Below are 16,597 nucleotides of genomic sequence, written 5' to 3' on the forward strand. Positions count from 1 at the left end.
ATATCCTATTGTACTGTGTTACAGTTTCACAAGAGTCCCAGTAAACTTCATCGAAGTGAATCACCTGTCCTGGAGTTTTCGGGAGTGTTTAAACTGAATGGAAACGTAGCCCATGACAAGTCCTGTATCACTGACTGTCAAACAAACTGTGTTATGTCATCTGAAAGCCCTTTACAACTGCAGTGTCATGTCATAATGAGTGGAGATACACAAAAGAAAGCTCCAGCTCTAGCTCGGGGACTTTACCCCATACACTGTATCTGAGCCAACCTAACTTTTAGAGGAAGAACCTCTCAAGTTGTTTGATTTGCAAAGACTACCTTCTTAAAGCAAGAGGAATTACCAGCAGGGGAACAAAAACAGACTAACTGCAAGACAGAGGCCTTCATACCTCAGCTTTCTAATGCTTAACCTGTGTGTGTGTGTACCTTTCATGTCAAGGGAGGCACACAGGGCATGGCCAGAGGGTCACTAGTGCTGTGACACAGCGAGCAGGGATTGGTTACTGCATGCCAAAAAGCTCACTGGTTCATTGGCTGATGTTTGCCTCCAGGTGGTTTTGTCACACTTGGTTAGTGTTTGATGAAATGCCCATTGCCTTTGATCTGAAGTGAAAGTAGACATGTACACACACACACACACACACACACACACACACACACACACTAAAAGTAAAAGTACTACAACTACTACTTGCCTGAAAAATCATCAGAAAGTGTGGGCTTCCCCCCCTGTCCCCCGCCCCTGTGTGTGTTTTTGTGAATACATACTTTTTATGCACAAGTATGGCGGCATTTACAATGGTAATTAAAAGCCATAAGAATGAGGGCACTTAAACATGGTGTATGCAGTACATGCGCAATACGCAAACATTCACAGTACATACAACTATCAAAGTAACTTCAAAGAGCCTAGCTCTCCAGACTAAGAGAAAATATGAATACAATGTTCTAGACGTTATTCATTTCCTATCAGACCTGAGGCCTCCTGATCTTTTGTTTCACAGTATCTCGGATCTCTAGTATTGACAAGCAGGGAGTGAGTAGGACACAGCTGTGTGAGGTGAAGAGGTCCAACACAAAGACCTCTCCACAAACCAAACCTTAAGCTTACATAAATATTGCCTATTAAACACTAATTGCAAATAAGACCTGTGTTTTATATGTTACCAATCATATAGGAGTGTGCCTGTGTACGTGTGGTAACAAACCGTGTTCCCACACTTCCTCAAAGCCCAGCCCTGACTTCTGGTAAGGCCAGCTCTTTCTGGAAAGGCCCAATGTACTGGGCTTTGCCACAACTTGAAGGGAGGGGGGGGGGCGTGGGGGAAAGAGAGAAATGGAGAGGAGGGTTGAGGTTTGGAGGAGAATAAGAAAGTTAGATAAGGAGGTGGTGTGTGTGAGAGGAGGGAATCGTGCTCACTGTAGCCCAGAGATGAGGCGTTGTTATCTGGCACAGAGGCAGCTTCACAGGCCCCTCAGTGGAGAATGGAGATTGGGAGGTCTGGGGTTGTGTACGTTCAGTCTCACCCATGAACACAGCCACACACACAAAGATAAACTTCAATGTCAACCCCCCCCCACACACACACACACACACACACACACACACACCTTCTACTCAGCCTACCTCCATCACTTTTCCTTCTCTCCTCCTTTCTTTTTGATGCAGCTCAAATGTATGGAACTATCTTAACGTCTGATCTTATCTCCTCTGATATTCTGTTTCTCATTATTTTATTCCAACAGCTTCAACTGTCTACTCCCAAAACATCCCCCTGTATCCCTCTCTCTCCCCCTTAAAACATGCGTCTTTGATGGGAATCCATTCATGGATTTAATGGATTTCTCTGGCCTTTTTTCCAGCATCTGGGAGATGTGTTCAAATAAAAAAAAAGAAAACGGAAGAGCCGGCCCAGGCTCTGCTTCCAAGAGCATGGTGGACTGCAGAGGACAGCATTTCTGTCTGCTTCAAAAGAATGAAATTTTTCAGCTTACAAAACAGGGCGAACTAGTCAATATGGATCTGAGAGCTGGCTGACTTCAATCCCATGTGAAAAAAAAAACAGGGCACAAAAAAGTAGTGAAAGTTCTCCCTGCCCACTACGAAGTCAAACTTGGAGACAGATTAGAAAGTAAAAAAAAGGGGGGAAAGTAAGACGTTAAACCTTTGGTGAGTTTTTTTTTTTTTTTTTTTTTAGAAGCATGCGCTTTCAGCTGACAAAAAAGGACAGAGAAATCATTAATCTCTTTCATAAAAAGTGAAGCTAGCACATTGCTTATACTGTTATCAGTTTAAGTTCAACATTCAGCCTCACTGCTTTGAATCCACTCCAGATTCCCAGACAACTGTGGGTCATTCCCCCCCCGTGTATGAAAGAGAGGAATTAAAGTGTGCCAAAAAGATAAAATAACTTTTAGCTGCAAAACAGACTTCACATATCCAAAAAGTAAAAAAAGAAAAAGAAAAAGGCACTGATAGGAAATTGAACGATTTCTTCAAATTTACCCTGTAATAAGCACACTCTTTTTCTCGGATCTCTTTCCCCTTAGTACCCCTGGTTCTGTGTGCCATATGGAGCCAAAATGGCCGCCTGGGTGCTTTGGAAGTCCCTGCATTCCGGGGCTAATGCTGTGCAGCTGGTGCGGGATGGTGTCTAATGAAAAAAGCTCTCTTTGATGGGCCCTGCCGAGGGATTAGGTTCTGATCAACACCACCTTAGGTCAGCTTCCTGCTAGACCAGCACAAGATTATGGGTGATTTCCCAGCCGTGGATGCAGTTTCTGTAGTGGCGAGGGGAGTGAACATGAGACAGAAAGAGAGAAAGAAAGAGAGGGACAGCCTCAGAAGTTCTAATTGAAGTACTTCCTGGTTCACTAAGATAGCAAAAAGCAAAGCTGTATAATGACAGAAATGCTGTAGTTTCCCCTCTATGACTGACCCTTAAGTCCAGTCCCCTAACTGTGTGTGCACATTTCAAAATGGTATATCCCAATTCTCTTTAAGAATCTTGGATGTAGTAAAATACTATAATAGTAATATGCAGGGTGTCTCAAGTATCTTGATAAGGCTGATGCTGTGTGGGTGCATCTGAGAGGACATATGCACAGGTTTAACCCCAGCTTGTGGAATAGGTAGAATACAGCAGACCTTTGTTAAGCAAGCCTTCCTCCTGTGTGGCTCAGCAGGTATCGCGAGTCCTCCACTAATCGCAGGTGGCGGTTTGATCCCCAGGTCCTCCTGTCCACACGTCCAAGTGTCCTTGAGCAAGACACTGAACTCCAATTGCTTGCAATGGTCTGGCCAGCACCTTGCAAGGTAGCTTGTTGTCATCAGTATGGGAGTGTGTGTGTGAGAATAAGAGGTGAATTGTAAAGGGCTTTGAATAAAAGAGATATATAAACAGTCCCATTCCCACACAGATACACAAACACAATCTGTTCTCACTGATGAAAAACAATAGCTTGATCCAGACAACATGGTTCACACTCTCTCTGACAAATGTCTATGGGAGGAGTAGACATAAACAGAGGCAGACATACAGAGAGACAGTGGGAGAGGAAATAAGTGATACATACAGAAGATAAAAAAAGCTTGATTGAGAATATTCAGATTTCCGGTCTTGAAACATTATGTATGTATTTATCTTAAAATAACAGCTTCCAAATCATTTTGATGGTACACTGACTTGTAATAGGGAGAATGCCGTCAATGTTATTGCCACTCTGATACCGCTGTGCCTGGTATTGCACTGTATAACATTGGAATCCCAGGCAGGAAACCCATTGCGAGAACGGAGTAATGCTTTATGGCACCACATCACACACCAAGACGACTCAACAGCAAGCTAGTTATAAGGAAAGCTAGCTTGGTATCCCCTCAGTATGGATTTCATGGCAGAGGCTGCAAAAAGACCCAAGATGATGTAGTCAGAGGAAGAGAGGAACAGAAAAAAAAAAAGGGTGACAAAGCAGGGGCCGAACAAGACTAAATACAGGACTAATACTTTTACTCATTGGCATGAGTTAAAAGAGCCAAAACGGTGCAAGAGAGATCCTTAGCTGGCCTTCTTTCTGGTGGACTAGTAAGTAATATTACTATGCCTCGTGTTGTTGCACTAGCTTGATGTTTGGGCTGCGTGCACAAAGTTGTCGACAGGAATGTAATCATAACAAACACACATGTACAGCTGTCCAACTTTACTACAGCTGTGTATAAGAGAAATTGTACTTTAGGGCTGCCAAATCCTTGTGTGTAAGGTTTCCAAAAACCTAATCTGCCTAACAAAGCTACTTCATGCCCTCTTTCTTGACCCCAAGTGCAGTTTTCTTGCACACCACACATCTACCAACAATTTCCTCTGTATGTAGGAGGTAACACAATCTCTCTACCTCTCACTATCTTTTCCTCACCTAACTCACTTTATATGTGACCTTAAATTAAACAGGCATTCATCTGCACAGGCAACAGATTACTGTGACAGCCTCCTATTGGAAACTGACCCTATCCCATCTTTTCCCTCCTGGCCGTCACCCACCTTCTCTTGAGCAGCGTCCTTCTCGTGCTGGTGGCTTCTCTCGAGGTCGCTGCGTAGGCGCTCCATGTCAGAGCGAAGCCGGTCCAGGGAGGACTCTTTGTCCAGGAACGCCCTTTGCTTTTCCTCCTCCCGGAGTAATGCCATCTCAGCCAACTGTTGTTTATGCTGTGCGTGGACAGCCTGAAGATCCTCATGTAGACTTGACAACTCTGCTTCCAAATCTGAAATCGTCTGGAAAGTGACAGATACAGAGATGTATAGTGGATTTAGATAACTGATATTAACTCTCACTATATTAACTACAGACATCGTGTGGCTCCGAGATGTGGGGGCTCCTAGGTTAAGATTTCATAGTCCTGTTGAGGAAATTATCTTTAATGGTATGCAGAAATCAGTCTAAATGTGTTTATTTAATGTACTTTATTTAAGAAATCTTTCATAACTTGCACATTTCTGGCACTGACGAATGCATTGTCAATGTCTTGATGGACTACAAACTGGGACGTTCTCTGACGAATAGGTAAGTGACAAAGAACAGAGAGAGAACTATAGAAACAAATATCTCCAGATTACATCCTTATTTGCCATCTCTGTATAATGGTACCCTTATGGGAGATGTTGAAATTAAATTAAATGTTGACACACTGTATACCGATAGGAATCACGATTTGAGTAAAGAGATAGATTGCTGCAGAGTGTGAAGGAGTGCCTCCACACTTTAACTAGTCGGAAAGTTTCACAAACATGCTTAAATATTTGTTTTCCTCTGGGTGTTTGTGTGGAGGCTTCTGTGATGGCCTGACCCCTCTCTTGACCCCTCTCTTTTTGAACTGCTCAGCCTTGACTTTGCCCAGAACAGCCCTTTAATAGTGCTGCCAGTGAGAGTCAACATTACATAGTAGGAATGCTAATAAGCACAACCCCACGGCCTCTGAAACACCAGAAATAAGACTGGTCTGACACGTGCAGTGAGGCTACATCTCAAGAGTTTAGGAAATGTGGAAATGGGAAAGATAAGCTTACGGTTTTGTTAAAAACTGTAGCACTTAGCTGATCTGATGAAGACTGTTTGCAAAACGAGGGCCTAGAAAGTGAAAGACGTTTGTTAATGTACGCTTCACATTATTTCAAACTAAATGGTTCAGTAAGTAACACCACAGGTATTACATTTATCAGTATAATATAATCATTCCCTCCATTTTACAACAAGAAATGAGTAAAAAGCATTGTAGTGACATGTAGGTGGCTCTGTTTCACACTTCCCTACCTATATTGCACATATTCCCCAGCTATTGCACATCCTCATTACTCTCTTTGGTTTACTTGGTTTATTTTTTACTTTGGTTTACACTGTGTGCTCTGCCTCCTTCCCACCCCTCCTCTACTCCTCAAAAGCCTGGGCATCCCAGGACAACACCATGTTAAGGCAATCAGACAGAAAGTGTCTGAAGTCTTTTTTGGCGGGCACTGGGGAGAATCAAAGAGACTTCAAAAGAAGTGTCACAAAAACAGGCAGATGCTGTGGCTCTGTGTTATACTCCCCCCTACACTAGCACACACTGACAGATCAACTTGTGTACACACACATACACAGACAAACAGCCACACATAGTCTAACTGTCATACACATACAATGGCATGCAACACGTTTAGAAGAGAGAATACGCGGTAAAAAGAAAAAACAAACACACGCAATCCTCTATCTATCTGTCCCACTCCCCTGTCTCTCAACATTACCAGTCTCATTGCTCCGCTTGGGCCTTCAAGGGCAAGCAGCTATTAGATCTGAGCCCTGAAGAGTCTTTAATGTATAATTCTCTCTTTAACAAATGTGGATGATCCGTCTCCCCAAAAATTTTTAGTTAGAATATAATCTTCCAGAACAGAGGCATTGGCAATGACACTTCAGAAACTTAAGAGGCCAAAAGAGCATGTTTCCTTATGAAGAGATTGAGCACGGCGGCTTCAGCAGGGCACATGTTAGCATGCTGATGTGGGGCTCTTTGATGAAGCAGCTCTTGGTGACAATAGGAGAGTGTCAAATGAAATATATTGGGTCAAGTCATGTCAGCTAAGACGACAAAAGACTGGCAGAACAACAGAGGAGATAAAGGAAAAGGATGGAACTCTGGCTAACGGACCATATACAATATAATCAGGAGATAGGAGCGCCAAGTCAAGTGTAGATTACTTTGGAAAATTACTTTACCACAATAAGTCCAAAGTGCTTTTTAACATGATTGGTTGGAAAACTGGAAGTTTTCTGAATTTGTTTGATTACAACCACAACAAAGCCAAAGCAGACACTCCTTTTCACTGTTCTATAATGTACTGGCCTTCCTTGCAGGAAGAATACCAATTATCTTTTGGTGAAGAGTGTTGACATGTTTTTATAAAAGAAGAAGCAATTTCTTGTTTCTGATTAATGTCATATACCAAAACAGATTAAAAAAACAAATGGGAAAATGGGTAATGGGTTCAGTGTATCTTTAACATTAGTCTAGGCTTAACATATTTATTATTTTACTGATATGTTATTTTGGGGAAATGTTTGTGAATTACTGTTATATTCAAGATAATTACGAGGGAAGAAAGTGATATGTTTTCCCATCCAAAAAAAACCAAAGCATTGCATGAAGGCAACATGCTAAAGCAAAAGACCTTTCTCTCCGCGGATATTATAACTTGGCATACACAAGTGTAACTAATAACATTTTATATAGTTGTATTCCATCTAGGCGTGTCAGTGCCAGTTCCCTGATACTGTGCATGTTGGCTTACTGACATGGCTAATGGGCACACCTAAATGAAATGAAGCCATAATTAATCTTATTAGTTACTGTACAACTCAAATGGCTGAGAAAAGCGGCTTATAGTTTGCATTAGCATGAGAGGGGGAACATTTTCAGCTTTAACTCTGTTGACTTGGGGTGCTAACTTATGTGTAGGGATGCACCAATTCTGATATTGGCCAGATACTGAATCAAATAGCTGGATAGGGTATCAGGGACAAGGGGGGCGATCTATTCTAAGTGAGCTAGCATAGCATGGAGGGAGCTAAAAACAAGGGATCAGCATTTTGGAGGTATTTCACGGTGCTATGCCATCAACTTCTACAGCTATTTGAAATATCTGCAAAGCCAGTGTTTCGAGGGGTAGCAGTAGAACTGCAAAATATAACACAACCAACTTAATCAAGCACCTCCAGAAGTATCATGTCAAAGAACACAACAAGTTCAACTTAACAAAAGAAGGCGACAACTCAAAGAAGCAGTTAACTTTGTCAGTGCATTGCAAAGACATGAGAAACTTCCCAGTGATAGTGTGAAAGCGACAAAAATAACTTCTCGAATTTTAAACTGCTTGTGAATCGTGATGTAACTTCTATATTCTCAGTTTCAGCTACTATTCTATTTTATACTGGAACTTAAATACATATTTGCATCTGTTTATTTTGAATGTATTGTTTTTACTAAGTTACTTATTGTGTGAATTGTGATTTTAATTATCAAGTTTGTCTGCAACTTAATTTTGACTTAAAAGTTTAGGTTTTATCATTTAATGCAGATGCAGGAATACAGGAATGTACATTCCTGACCAATCTGTTGCTGCATTAAAAGGTTTACACGTTAATTTGAAATATTTTCAATATTATCAAGTTCTTGATGCACTTTTATTTATTCTTTTATTAATAAATAATTCAGTAATATATAGAATACATATTTATTTGTTGCATTTTGTTTTACAAAGTTAGGAAGCAATGTTTAAGTCAAGCCTGATGTTACCTTACACATAAAAGCATGATCCCCAGTCTCTGTCCCGGCAGTGAGGAATACAGCTTATTCATTTTACACAGGTATTGGATCAGTACTCAGCATTGGCAGATACACAAAGCCCATGTACTGGTACTGAAAAAGTTAGATTGGTGCATCCCTAACTTATGTTAAGTTTTTAATTGTAAAGAAATAATTTGGAATTTTGAGAAATACTATTATATACTTTATAAAATATATTCAACACGTTAATTTATGAGCTTTAGTGGTGCTCATAGGCGTTTTTCTGAGCTTTGGACAGAGAGAGCTAGCGGTTTCCCCCTGATTCCAGTCTTTATGCTAAGCTAAGCTAATCAACTCTAGCCAGTAGCTCCATAGTTAATGCACATACATGCATGAGTGACGTCAATCTTCTTATATAACTCTAACCGCAAGAAAGCAAATAAGCGTATTCCCCTTTAATAAATATTCTCTTCATTATCCGTTTATTTATCTTGCCCTCACGCTACCCCTAACCACAGCTGTGTCACTTGCTGTAACTGAATGTAAGTTATTGCTGTCCTGAAAATAAAACTCTGTGTGTGTGTGTGTGTGTGTGTGTGTGTGTGTCTCTGTGTGTACAGTAAAAGAAAGATATGCAGCTGTGCAGTATGGAAGTGTATCTTAAAGAACAGTATGTGTATATTTCATGTGAACAATGCCATTGTGTTAGTACCATAACTGACAAAAAAACAACCAAATAAATAACCTGACAATATCTCCCTCAAAAGATAAATAATGTATTAGTGTTTAGAATGAGAAATATATAATACATGGATTATTTGACTGCACTAAGAAAATGTAATGTAATGAATTTCTTTACTGTTGTCTATCCAAGATGATACATGCACATTACTAAATGGCTTTATGGTTTGAAAGAGAGCTGTAACCCTCGACACATCACACAGCATCAATACTCACTGATGACTGATGTGCCCATGATCAATCGCTCTGGATGAAAATAAATAAATAAATCAGCTGGGTTCTGACAAATACTCAGATGTATATGCGACAAAATCATTTAAGAATCATTTAAGGAATCAACAGTGAAATGACAGCTCAGTGGGACAGTCATCCACTACTGGAAATCAGTGAGTAACAATACAACATCCACTTGACGACACCAGATCTCAGGGACCAGTCATTTGGTAAAATACAAAAACACAAGTACTGAGACAATGCATGTGCGCACTGGTCTAGCTGTCTGTCTTACTCTCTTCAGACATCCTCATAGCTTTGACTTAGTCTGTCATCAACCTCTTCATTTGACTCATCTTAATCACATACTTAGTATATTGAAATGCTTTGAAAAATTGACAGCATCATTATTTAGTCCATCACGGCCCAGAAGACAGACCTCACAAGACTCTCGCACTCTCCCATGCCGTTTGAAGTCCAGACGGTGTGTGCGTTCCTTTCAGAAAAAGACTGAGGAGGAGCTGGTGGGGGAAAAATGAATGATGGGTTTTACATAGAACAAACAATTATGTTGTTTGCAACAAAAAAACAAGGCTTCAAATTCATTTATAATTCTGGCCCTAGTTTTTGAAGTCAAACTCTTATTACTCTAATGATTAACACTGAAAACACTGTAAATTAAGAACAAAAGCAACAGTTAAATATATTAAATTGCTTCATCGTATAATATAATAATTATAATTTGCTTTAAAATACATTTTGGAAGATAAGGAAGATTGATTTTGTAAAGAATATAAAATGCCCTAAAAATATGTTGTGGCAAGTTGAAAATGTCATGTCTAGTGTGACTTTAGAGTGAATCACCTATACTGTGTTAAACCTGTTTAACACAGTATAGGAGAACTATATTTCACTGTGCGCACACTGTACATTTCTTATCAAAATATCTCTAGAAGAGAGGCAAAAAAGAGGAAACGCCACTTCATCGGGATATGGGCATGCTAGAGAATACACTGGTGAGGGATCCCCCCCAAACCCCTCCGTCCTCTGGGGGGCATTGATCAGCTAACAGAACAACACAGAACTGGCTGTGGGCAAACACATTTTATCAGCAAGATGTTTCCTTGCCCTGGATAGACAGCGAACTGAAAGCTTCCTTTAATTAACACATCTTTAAAAAGGGGTTTAAGAAATAATTTTAAGAGAAAGTCAACATTCAGGTCCACAAGGCTGGAAATTTTGAGTTAATCCTCCTCAGTTGGTGAGATGCCAACTACACACCAGGCTTTGAATCCAGTGGCTTAATTCAAATTCTCTGATTAGCAATATCACAGAAATTAAAAGGACAGATAAATTAAAAGTGTGAATGCTGACAAATACTGAATGATATAATCATCTTGAACACAAAAGAAGCCACATCTGTGAACAGATGGGTCATATAGTCTTTTTAATGTGCTGGTGCATGGTGGGTGAAGCCCTTGGATAACAAACTCTGGTGGGATGAAGACAATGTGTCCCTGTGTGAGTTGTTTTTAGCTCTTCCCTGGAATCGCTGCTCCGACTCATTGGCTCTCCTTCTCAAACGCAAGGCGAGAGTCAGGAATGCTATTTATTGGTGTCCCACCACATCAAGGGGACGAGTGGGTATTACTCATCCTATGAGTGTGTGGCTGACATTTACTATTCCTTTAGCCAGCTTCCTAGCTGCAACCGTCCTTCTCACTGATTCTAAGGAAACTAAGAGAGAGTGTGAGGAGGAGAGAGAGGCAGAAATAATGAGGCCTGGGTTCAATCGTCACAGCAGCAGGCATTTGGGGAAAGTCCTGAGACCCCCAGAAGCACAAGAGAAATTTAAGGAGAAAGGAAGCTGTGGCTTCTGCTTTACAAGCACTGCTCTATGTTTTCTGTATGCATCAACTAAATTACTCTTTTTAAACATTCAAATCATATTTTTACAACTTTCACTGTCGTGTGTTATCTGTTTTGAAAGGCAACGGGGGCCACGCTGCTATCAGCGAGTTCTCAAGGGGTTTACAACTTTTGTAATGCAAAAGTGTCTAATAATAAGTGGCTTTGTTCAATGTAAAAGAGCTCATGTTTAATACATCTCTACTGCTGGTGTGACAGCTTCATGTCATTTTAACAGCACATCCGTGGAACAGTACTCACACAGGAAGTCAAACCAGCTCACGTCCCCCCACTAGTTTCACAAACCTCACAAACCCGTCCTCCATCTTTTCCAAGGCCTGAGCGAAAAATCTTTTTCTGCCACTTTAACATCTGACATTAGACAGGCGTCTGATCTCTACTCAAAATGCTGCACGAGCAAACAGGAACTGAGAATATGAGATGAGTACTGGGGAAGTTTGTTTTTTCTGTCACCTCCTGAGATCCTAAGATTTGTCAAACTACACGTCGCTTTGACACGAGCAGGACGGCATGTTATCAGCAGAAATGTCCTGTTGTGACGGCATCTCCAGAAAACCAAACCACTAGCTGGTGCCATCGGTGCTGTGAAAGACATTTCCCAAAAATATTAGACAGGGGAACATTAGAGGGGGAATGAAAAGGAAAAAACAAGCTGTTTTACAGCTTCCTGCTTTTTAAAGAGATTTTGTTTCTAGAATACTGGTATGGCGGTATAAGATGACTTCTAGCGGTCTATAAAGTAATTACCTCAATGTGAAAGGGGTTAACAAATGACAGAATATTTTGACATTTGAGCTAGCAGCATTTTGAACCTTAGCATCCCTTCTTGTGTCATTGTTAACATCTAAAATGTGAACATTGAATTATTAAACAGGGAAGACAAATGTATTGCAATTGGACAAATTGGGAAGTCTTTTAAGTCACCACATATTGTTGCATTTCAAGAAAAATAGATACTGTGCAGAAAATGTTTTCAAACTGCAATCGCTGCCATAAAAAGTAAACGTAAAAGTTAATTATTTCTTAAATGACCCCACTAAATTATTGTATTTAGTGATGACAAAATAAAACATAAAATAGTTTACGTAAAGTACTATTTCTTAGCCATTCATTTGGTGTCTGGCACCATGTGTGCTCACATTTGGTCTGAGCACAATTTGTCCACAAATACGACATATGTCTGACTGGATCACTATCTCCCGCTAATGGCCAATAAACTAAATTCTCTGCACGCTGACAATGTCCATTTCATCAGGAAGCCTAAAGAGTTAAACACATCCCCAGCTGGGGGCTTGTTTGTCAAATGGCTTCCCACAGAGCTCCAAGCTAGCCCAGGCTGGAGAGAGGTGAAGACAGAGCGAGGGGTATGAGATGAAGACCTGCTGCTGGTTTGGCTAAATTGTACCAGAATCGCCTCTCAGTGTCAGAGATGGTCATTAATATAGACCCAAATGTCATCCGCTCATTGTGGCCGCCAATGCTGAAATAAGAGAATGACCACCATTTTCCGGAGGCAGCTGGCTACCTGCGGTGAGAGGAGAATGCCATACAGAGATACACTTCGTGGGAGTACGCTTGACGCTGGTCCACAACCGTACAGCGGAAAATAAAAAGAAATTTCAACCCAGGAGTTTGGAATAAAAGCTTGGTGCTCAACGGAACAGAATTCTCCTCCTTCATTTGGCTACCTGTGGTTTCTGGATTTCAAGTCTTTACACTTCTATCACAAAGCCCTGCAGCGATAAAAAAAAAAAAAAAACTTAAAAAACATCAGAATAACGCTGGAAGTTGGGACACTGATTTTTATTGTTTTGTTAATTACATTTTTTAAAACTTTCTTACGCGCACGGTTGTTTTCACCTAAATAAAGTCTGTTTTTATTCAAAAAGCCATATTTAAATTCTTCTGTACTCTTGCACCAAATATATAGCAATCTTTAAAATGATTCCCTCCCAATATTGTTATCTGTCTTGCTTCAAGTGTCTTAACCCGCTGTTCTTTTGAAACCCAAGGAAAACGTCAATGGGCAAAATACAAAATGGTTGTCCACGGGAGAGCGGTGGGTCAGCGCGCGGGTGTGTGCGTGTGTGCAAGCGTGGATCAGTGGAGACCCCCTACCTGGGCATCGCGCTTCCTCCACTCCTGGGTGTGCTGTTGGTGCTGTTGCAGGGCGGCCCTGGCCTGCCTCTCCAGGCTGCTCACCTCCTGCTGGCGCTCCTGGACCAGGCTGTCCTTTTCCGCGCTGTGCTGCTGCTGTAGCCGCGTCCTCTCCTGCTCGTGCTGCATGCGCTGCTCAGCCATCTGATTGGACAAGCAGCCAAAGAGAGACTTCATCAGCCAACACACACTCAGAGCAACCCTGTCGTCATGACAACTTGTCCATCCACCGATCCATTCAACCTTTCTTCGTCCTATTCCTTCCACCCCTTCCCTCCACCTAGAACACCCATGTGCCCAACAAATTTGGTGAAAGCGTTTGGAAGGTGGTGTTTTGGGGGGGGGGGGCGAGAAAAGTTTCTCCGCTTCCTCACATTGTCAGAAGGACGACGTGATGCGATGTGTTTACATCTGGCTTGCTCCCCCGCGCCCTCCCGCCTCTCCTGCCAATTGTACAGACCAGCCCTCAATGTCCCACTCCTCTCTCTTCAGATCTGTCCCCCTCGCCCTATTCTGCGATCGGCATATAAAAGACCAGTTAGTTTGGGCTAAGCATGCAAGCTGGTAGGGGTTAGCCATCTGGCTGCAGTAACTACCAAATGCCCCATGCTATGCGCCTGACAGCATGAGAAAATCGGCTTAGGCAATGACTACGATGATTATAAACTCAAATCAGAAACTGGAGAGGGAGGCAAGGACAGCAGAAACTCTGAGGAGAGCCGTGAAGATGCCAGATTCTTGATACTGCTTTTACCTGTAATTATATTCTCAGGATAAATTTTATTAATTCTGGTTATTAATCACTATCCGTTTCCCATGTTTATACAGTTAATGGGATAATGCTCAAGGAGCAGTTACCAGTCTGCTATCATTGGGGTTAATGTTGCTAATGAAGGATATCTGCAGTCAGAGTATAGCAAAGACCTGTGCGCACCAATCAACCTGGAGGCTTTATGGTGTAAACATACAGTAGACTTCAGTCTCACTGGAGTTACAAGCAGCTACACACAATACAGTAGAGGCAAATAATGGGGCACAAATCCCAGATTTTTCAGGGCTTAATCATCCTGTCATCTGAAGCAAGTCTGCATCCCAGCACGACTGTGAGCGGAGTCACCTGCTGAGAGGTGAGCCTTGCCAGCGGAGCTCCCAGCCCCAAGTCTTTCCCAGGCTTCTTTCCGTTCCCACTCCCCCATGGCGGGGGGACCAGTGACCCCCACACATCCCGCCGTGCAGCCCCAGCCGGAGCCTTGAAAGGACAGCAGGGGCCTGGGGCCCAGTCGCCTCCCTGCCTTGAAGCTAATCCCCTGCACATTGTGCTTGACGGCACCCTACCTGGCCTGCCAGAGAAGCGGAGATCCACCGCCTCTATGCCCGGTGCCTGCTCTATCCACGGCCCTATCTTCGGGCGTTGTGTGCTATTCAGAGCAGGTGATGAATGAGGAGCTATCTACAGGAAGCCGGATTCCGTCCCCCGGCACTGAGAGGAAGGCCACAATAGACACTTCATTTTGGCAGCCAAGAATTTACCCTTCAGCTTTTGGGAAATCTTTGCTAAATGCCCTCTAAAAAGGGCAGTGGATGGAATTACAGATGGATAAAAATGTATTTTATGTCTGTGGTTCAGTTAATGGCATGCCAGACACACACAGACACACAAAGTACACCCTAAAGGTACCTCACGCATGACATTTTCCAGTACATAATAGAACACCACAGAGCACCATTAGATAAACACCATGCAGAATGTGGGCAGCATCTTCCACATGGTGCCACTGGTGACACTGATGTTGTCTACAGTACACTCCACAGACACACAAATTTGCACCGCTTTCATTTTCCATTAGAGGACATAACAGATATAAATCATCAGATCCACAGCCAGAATACATAGTCCCACAGGGATAGTCAGATTCATACAGCAGCACAAGTTACAGCTGACAGACTGATAAGCAGGCAATTGCTTCGAGAACTCCCCAGCAAGGCAGCAGGACACGCGGTAACAGAAACTGGGGGAGGACATCGAGGCTTCTGTTCGCTCCTGTTTAGAGTCTCTGGCCATGGGGGTTTTGGAGGAAAGAGGGGACCTGAGGTGAAACGAGAATGAAGAAATGGGCAAGATAGATCCATTGAGAGAAAAAGAGCATAAGAAAAACACGAAGAGGCAGGAGATGACAAGACAGCAGACCCAGCAAGGAGTCTGGGTGACATCACGTAGCACCAGCGTGCAGCGGAGGATGCTGGGTGCTACAGTTCTTAAAGGGACCGGCGTGGTGTTTATGGGGGAAGACTGAGTTGGTTATAGCACAGCTTGGTGTCACAGATATAGAGTGGGCCGGGTGTTAATGCACAATACGACTCCTGTCATGGTTGTGCGCGCGTGTGTGTGTGCATTGCACCCATTGAGACAGGACAGTGAGGTAATGGGGATTACCTCACTGTCATTCAACCCCGGGGGGGGGGGGATCTGAAATGTTTGGGAAAGGAGGAAAGAGGAGGGTGTAGAGGAGAGCAGAACAGAAGCCCTGTCTGGTCTCAGCAGGGGAGGCTGGGGTGAGTGTGGGAGGGGAGGGTGAGATGAGAAGAAGACAAACCCCTTGTTCCACTGTAGAGTTTGAACTGAAGATGGCCAGTGAGCGGCGCCAAGTGTGGATATAAGTCCATATGTGTGGACATTTGCATGTCTATAAACTAGACATTTTTTATTTATTGCCCCTATTTGTTGAGATTCCCCTTAACTCTCAAGGTCATGACTCCAAACCAGCCGTTTGACCTCACTATATCACTCCAACGTCAAAAAGGCAGAGCTCTGATGGGACACCATGACGTCAAACTGCCAGGAGGGTCAGCTGGAAAACAACCCCTTCATACATAGTTCCCTTTTTAAAGTCTCATTGAAGCTGCCCTTCAGGGAATGTTCCTTTGTGAGCAACTGAATGGACAAACTTGACCTGTGCAATCTTGTGACACCAATCTCTCTGGAGTGGAAGCACAATGCACACACGCATAGGAGGCCGGTGCTCGTGGTCGCCCTTTTGCGCAAAAACACATATACAGAATGTGCAGACAACATTTTTAAAAAAACTGCGCTCACAGTAACACGTGAATAATCACACATCTTTATTTCTTCTCTTTACCATTTTAATTGTGTAGTTAAAGTCACCAGCACTCATATCACCATCATCACAAAGACAAGCCCTTTGTCTTCATATGGTTTTTTATCTTTAAGACAAAAGCTTTCCTG

At 42.5% G+C, this 16,597-nt stretch overlaps 1 protein-coding gene across 4 annotated transcripts in view; it reads right to left on the minus strand.

Annotated features, from left to right (window-relative positions):
* Window positions 1-16,597, minus strand: part of cep112 (centrosomal protein 112) — a 103,468-nt gene that overhangs the window by 37,256 nt on the left and 49,615 nt on the right. For 3 of the 4 annotated variants that reach the window (XM_038700131.1, XM_038700122.1, XM_038700115.1), the window contains 2 exons: window positions 13,315-13,497; window positions 4,538-4,768 (listed from right to left, as the gene is read on the minus strand). In XM_038700131.1, the coding sequence (XP_038556059.1) occupies window positions 4,538-4,768; window positions 13,315-13,497 (414 nt within the window). Of the gene's footprint in view, window positions 1-450; window positions 606-3,150; window positions 3,904-4,537; window positions 4,769-13,314; window positions 13,498-16,597 lie in introns of those variants that run through there. The other variant, XR_005442031.1, reaches the window with a different exon arrangement.

Source organism: Micropterus salmoides, unplaced genomic scaffold (genome assembly GCF_014851395.1).
Source record: "Micropterus salmoides isolate LMB-PRFRI ecotype aquatic unplaced genomic scaffold, ASM1485139v1 Ms_hic_scaffold_10, whole genome shotgun sequence".
In the NCBI taxonomy this organism is placed as follows: Eukaryota; Metazoa; Chordata; class Actinopteri; order Centrarchiformes; family Centrarchidae; genus Micropterus; species Micropterus salmoides.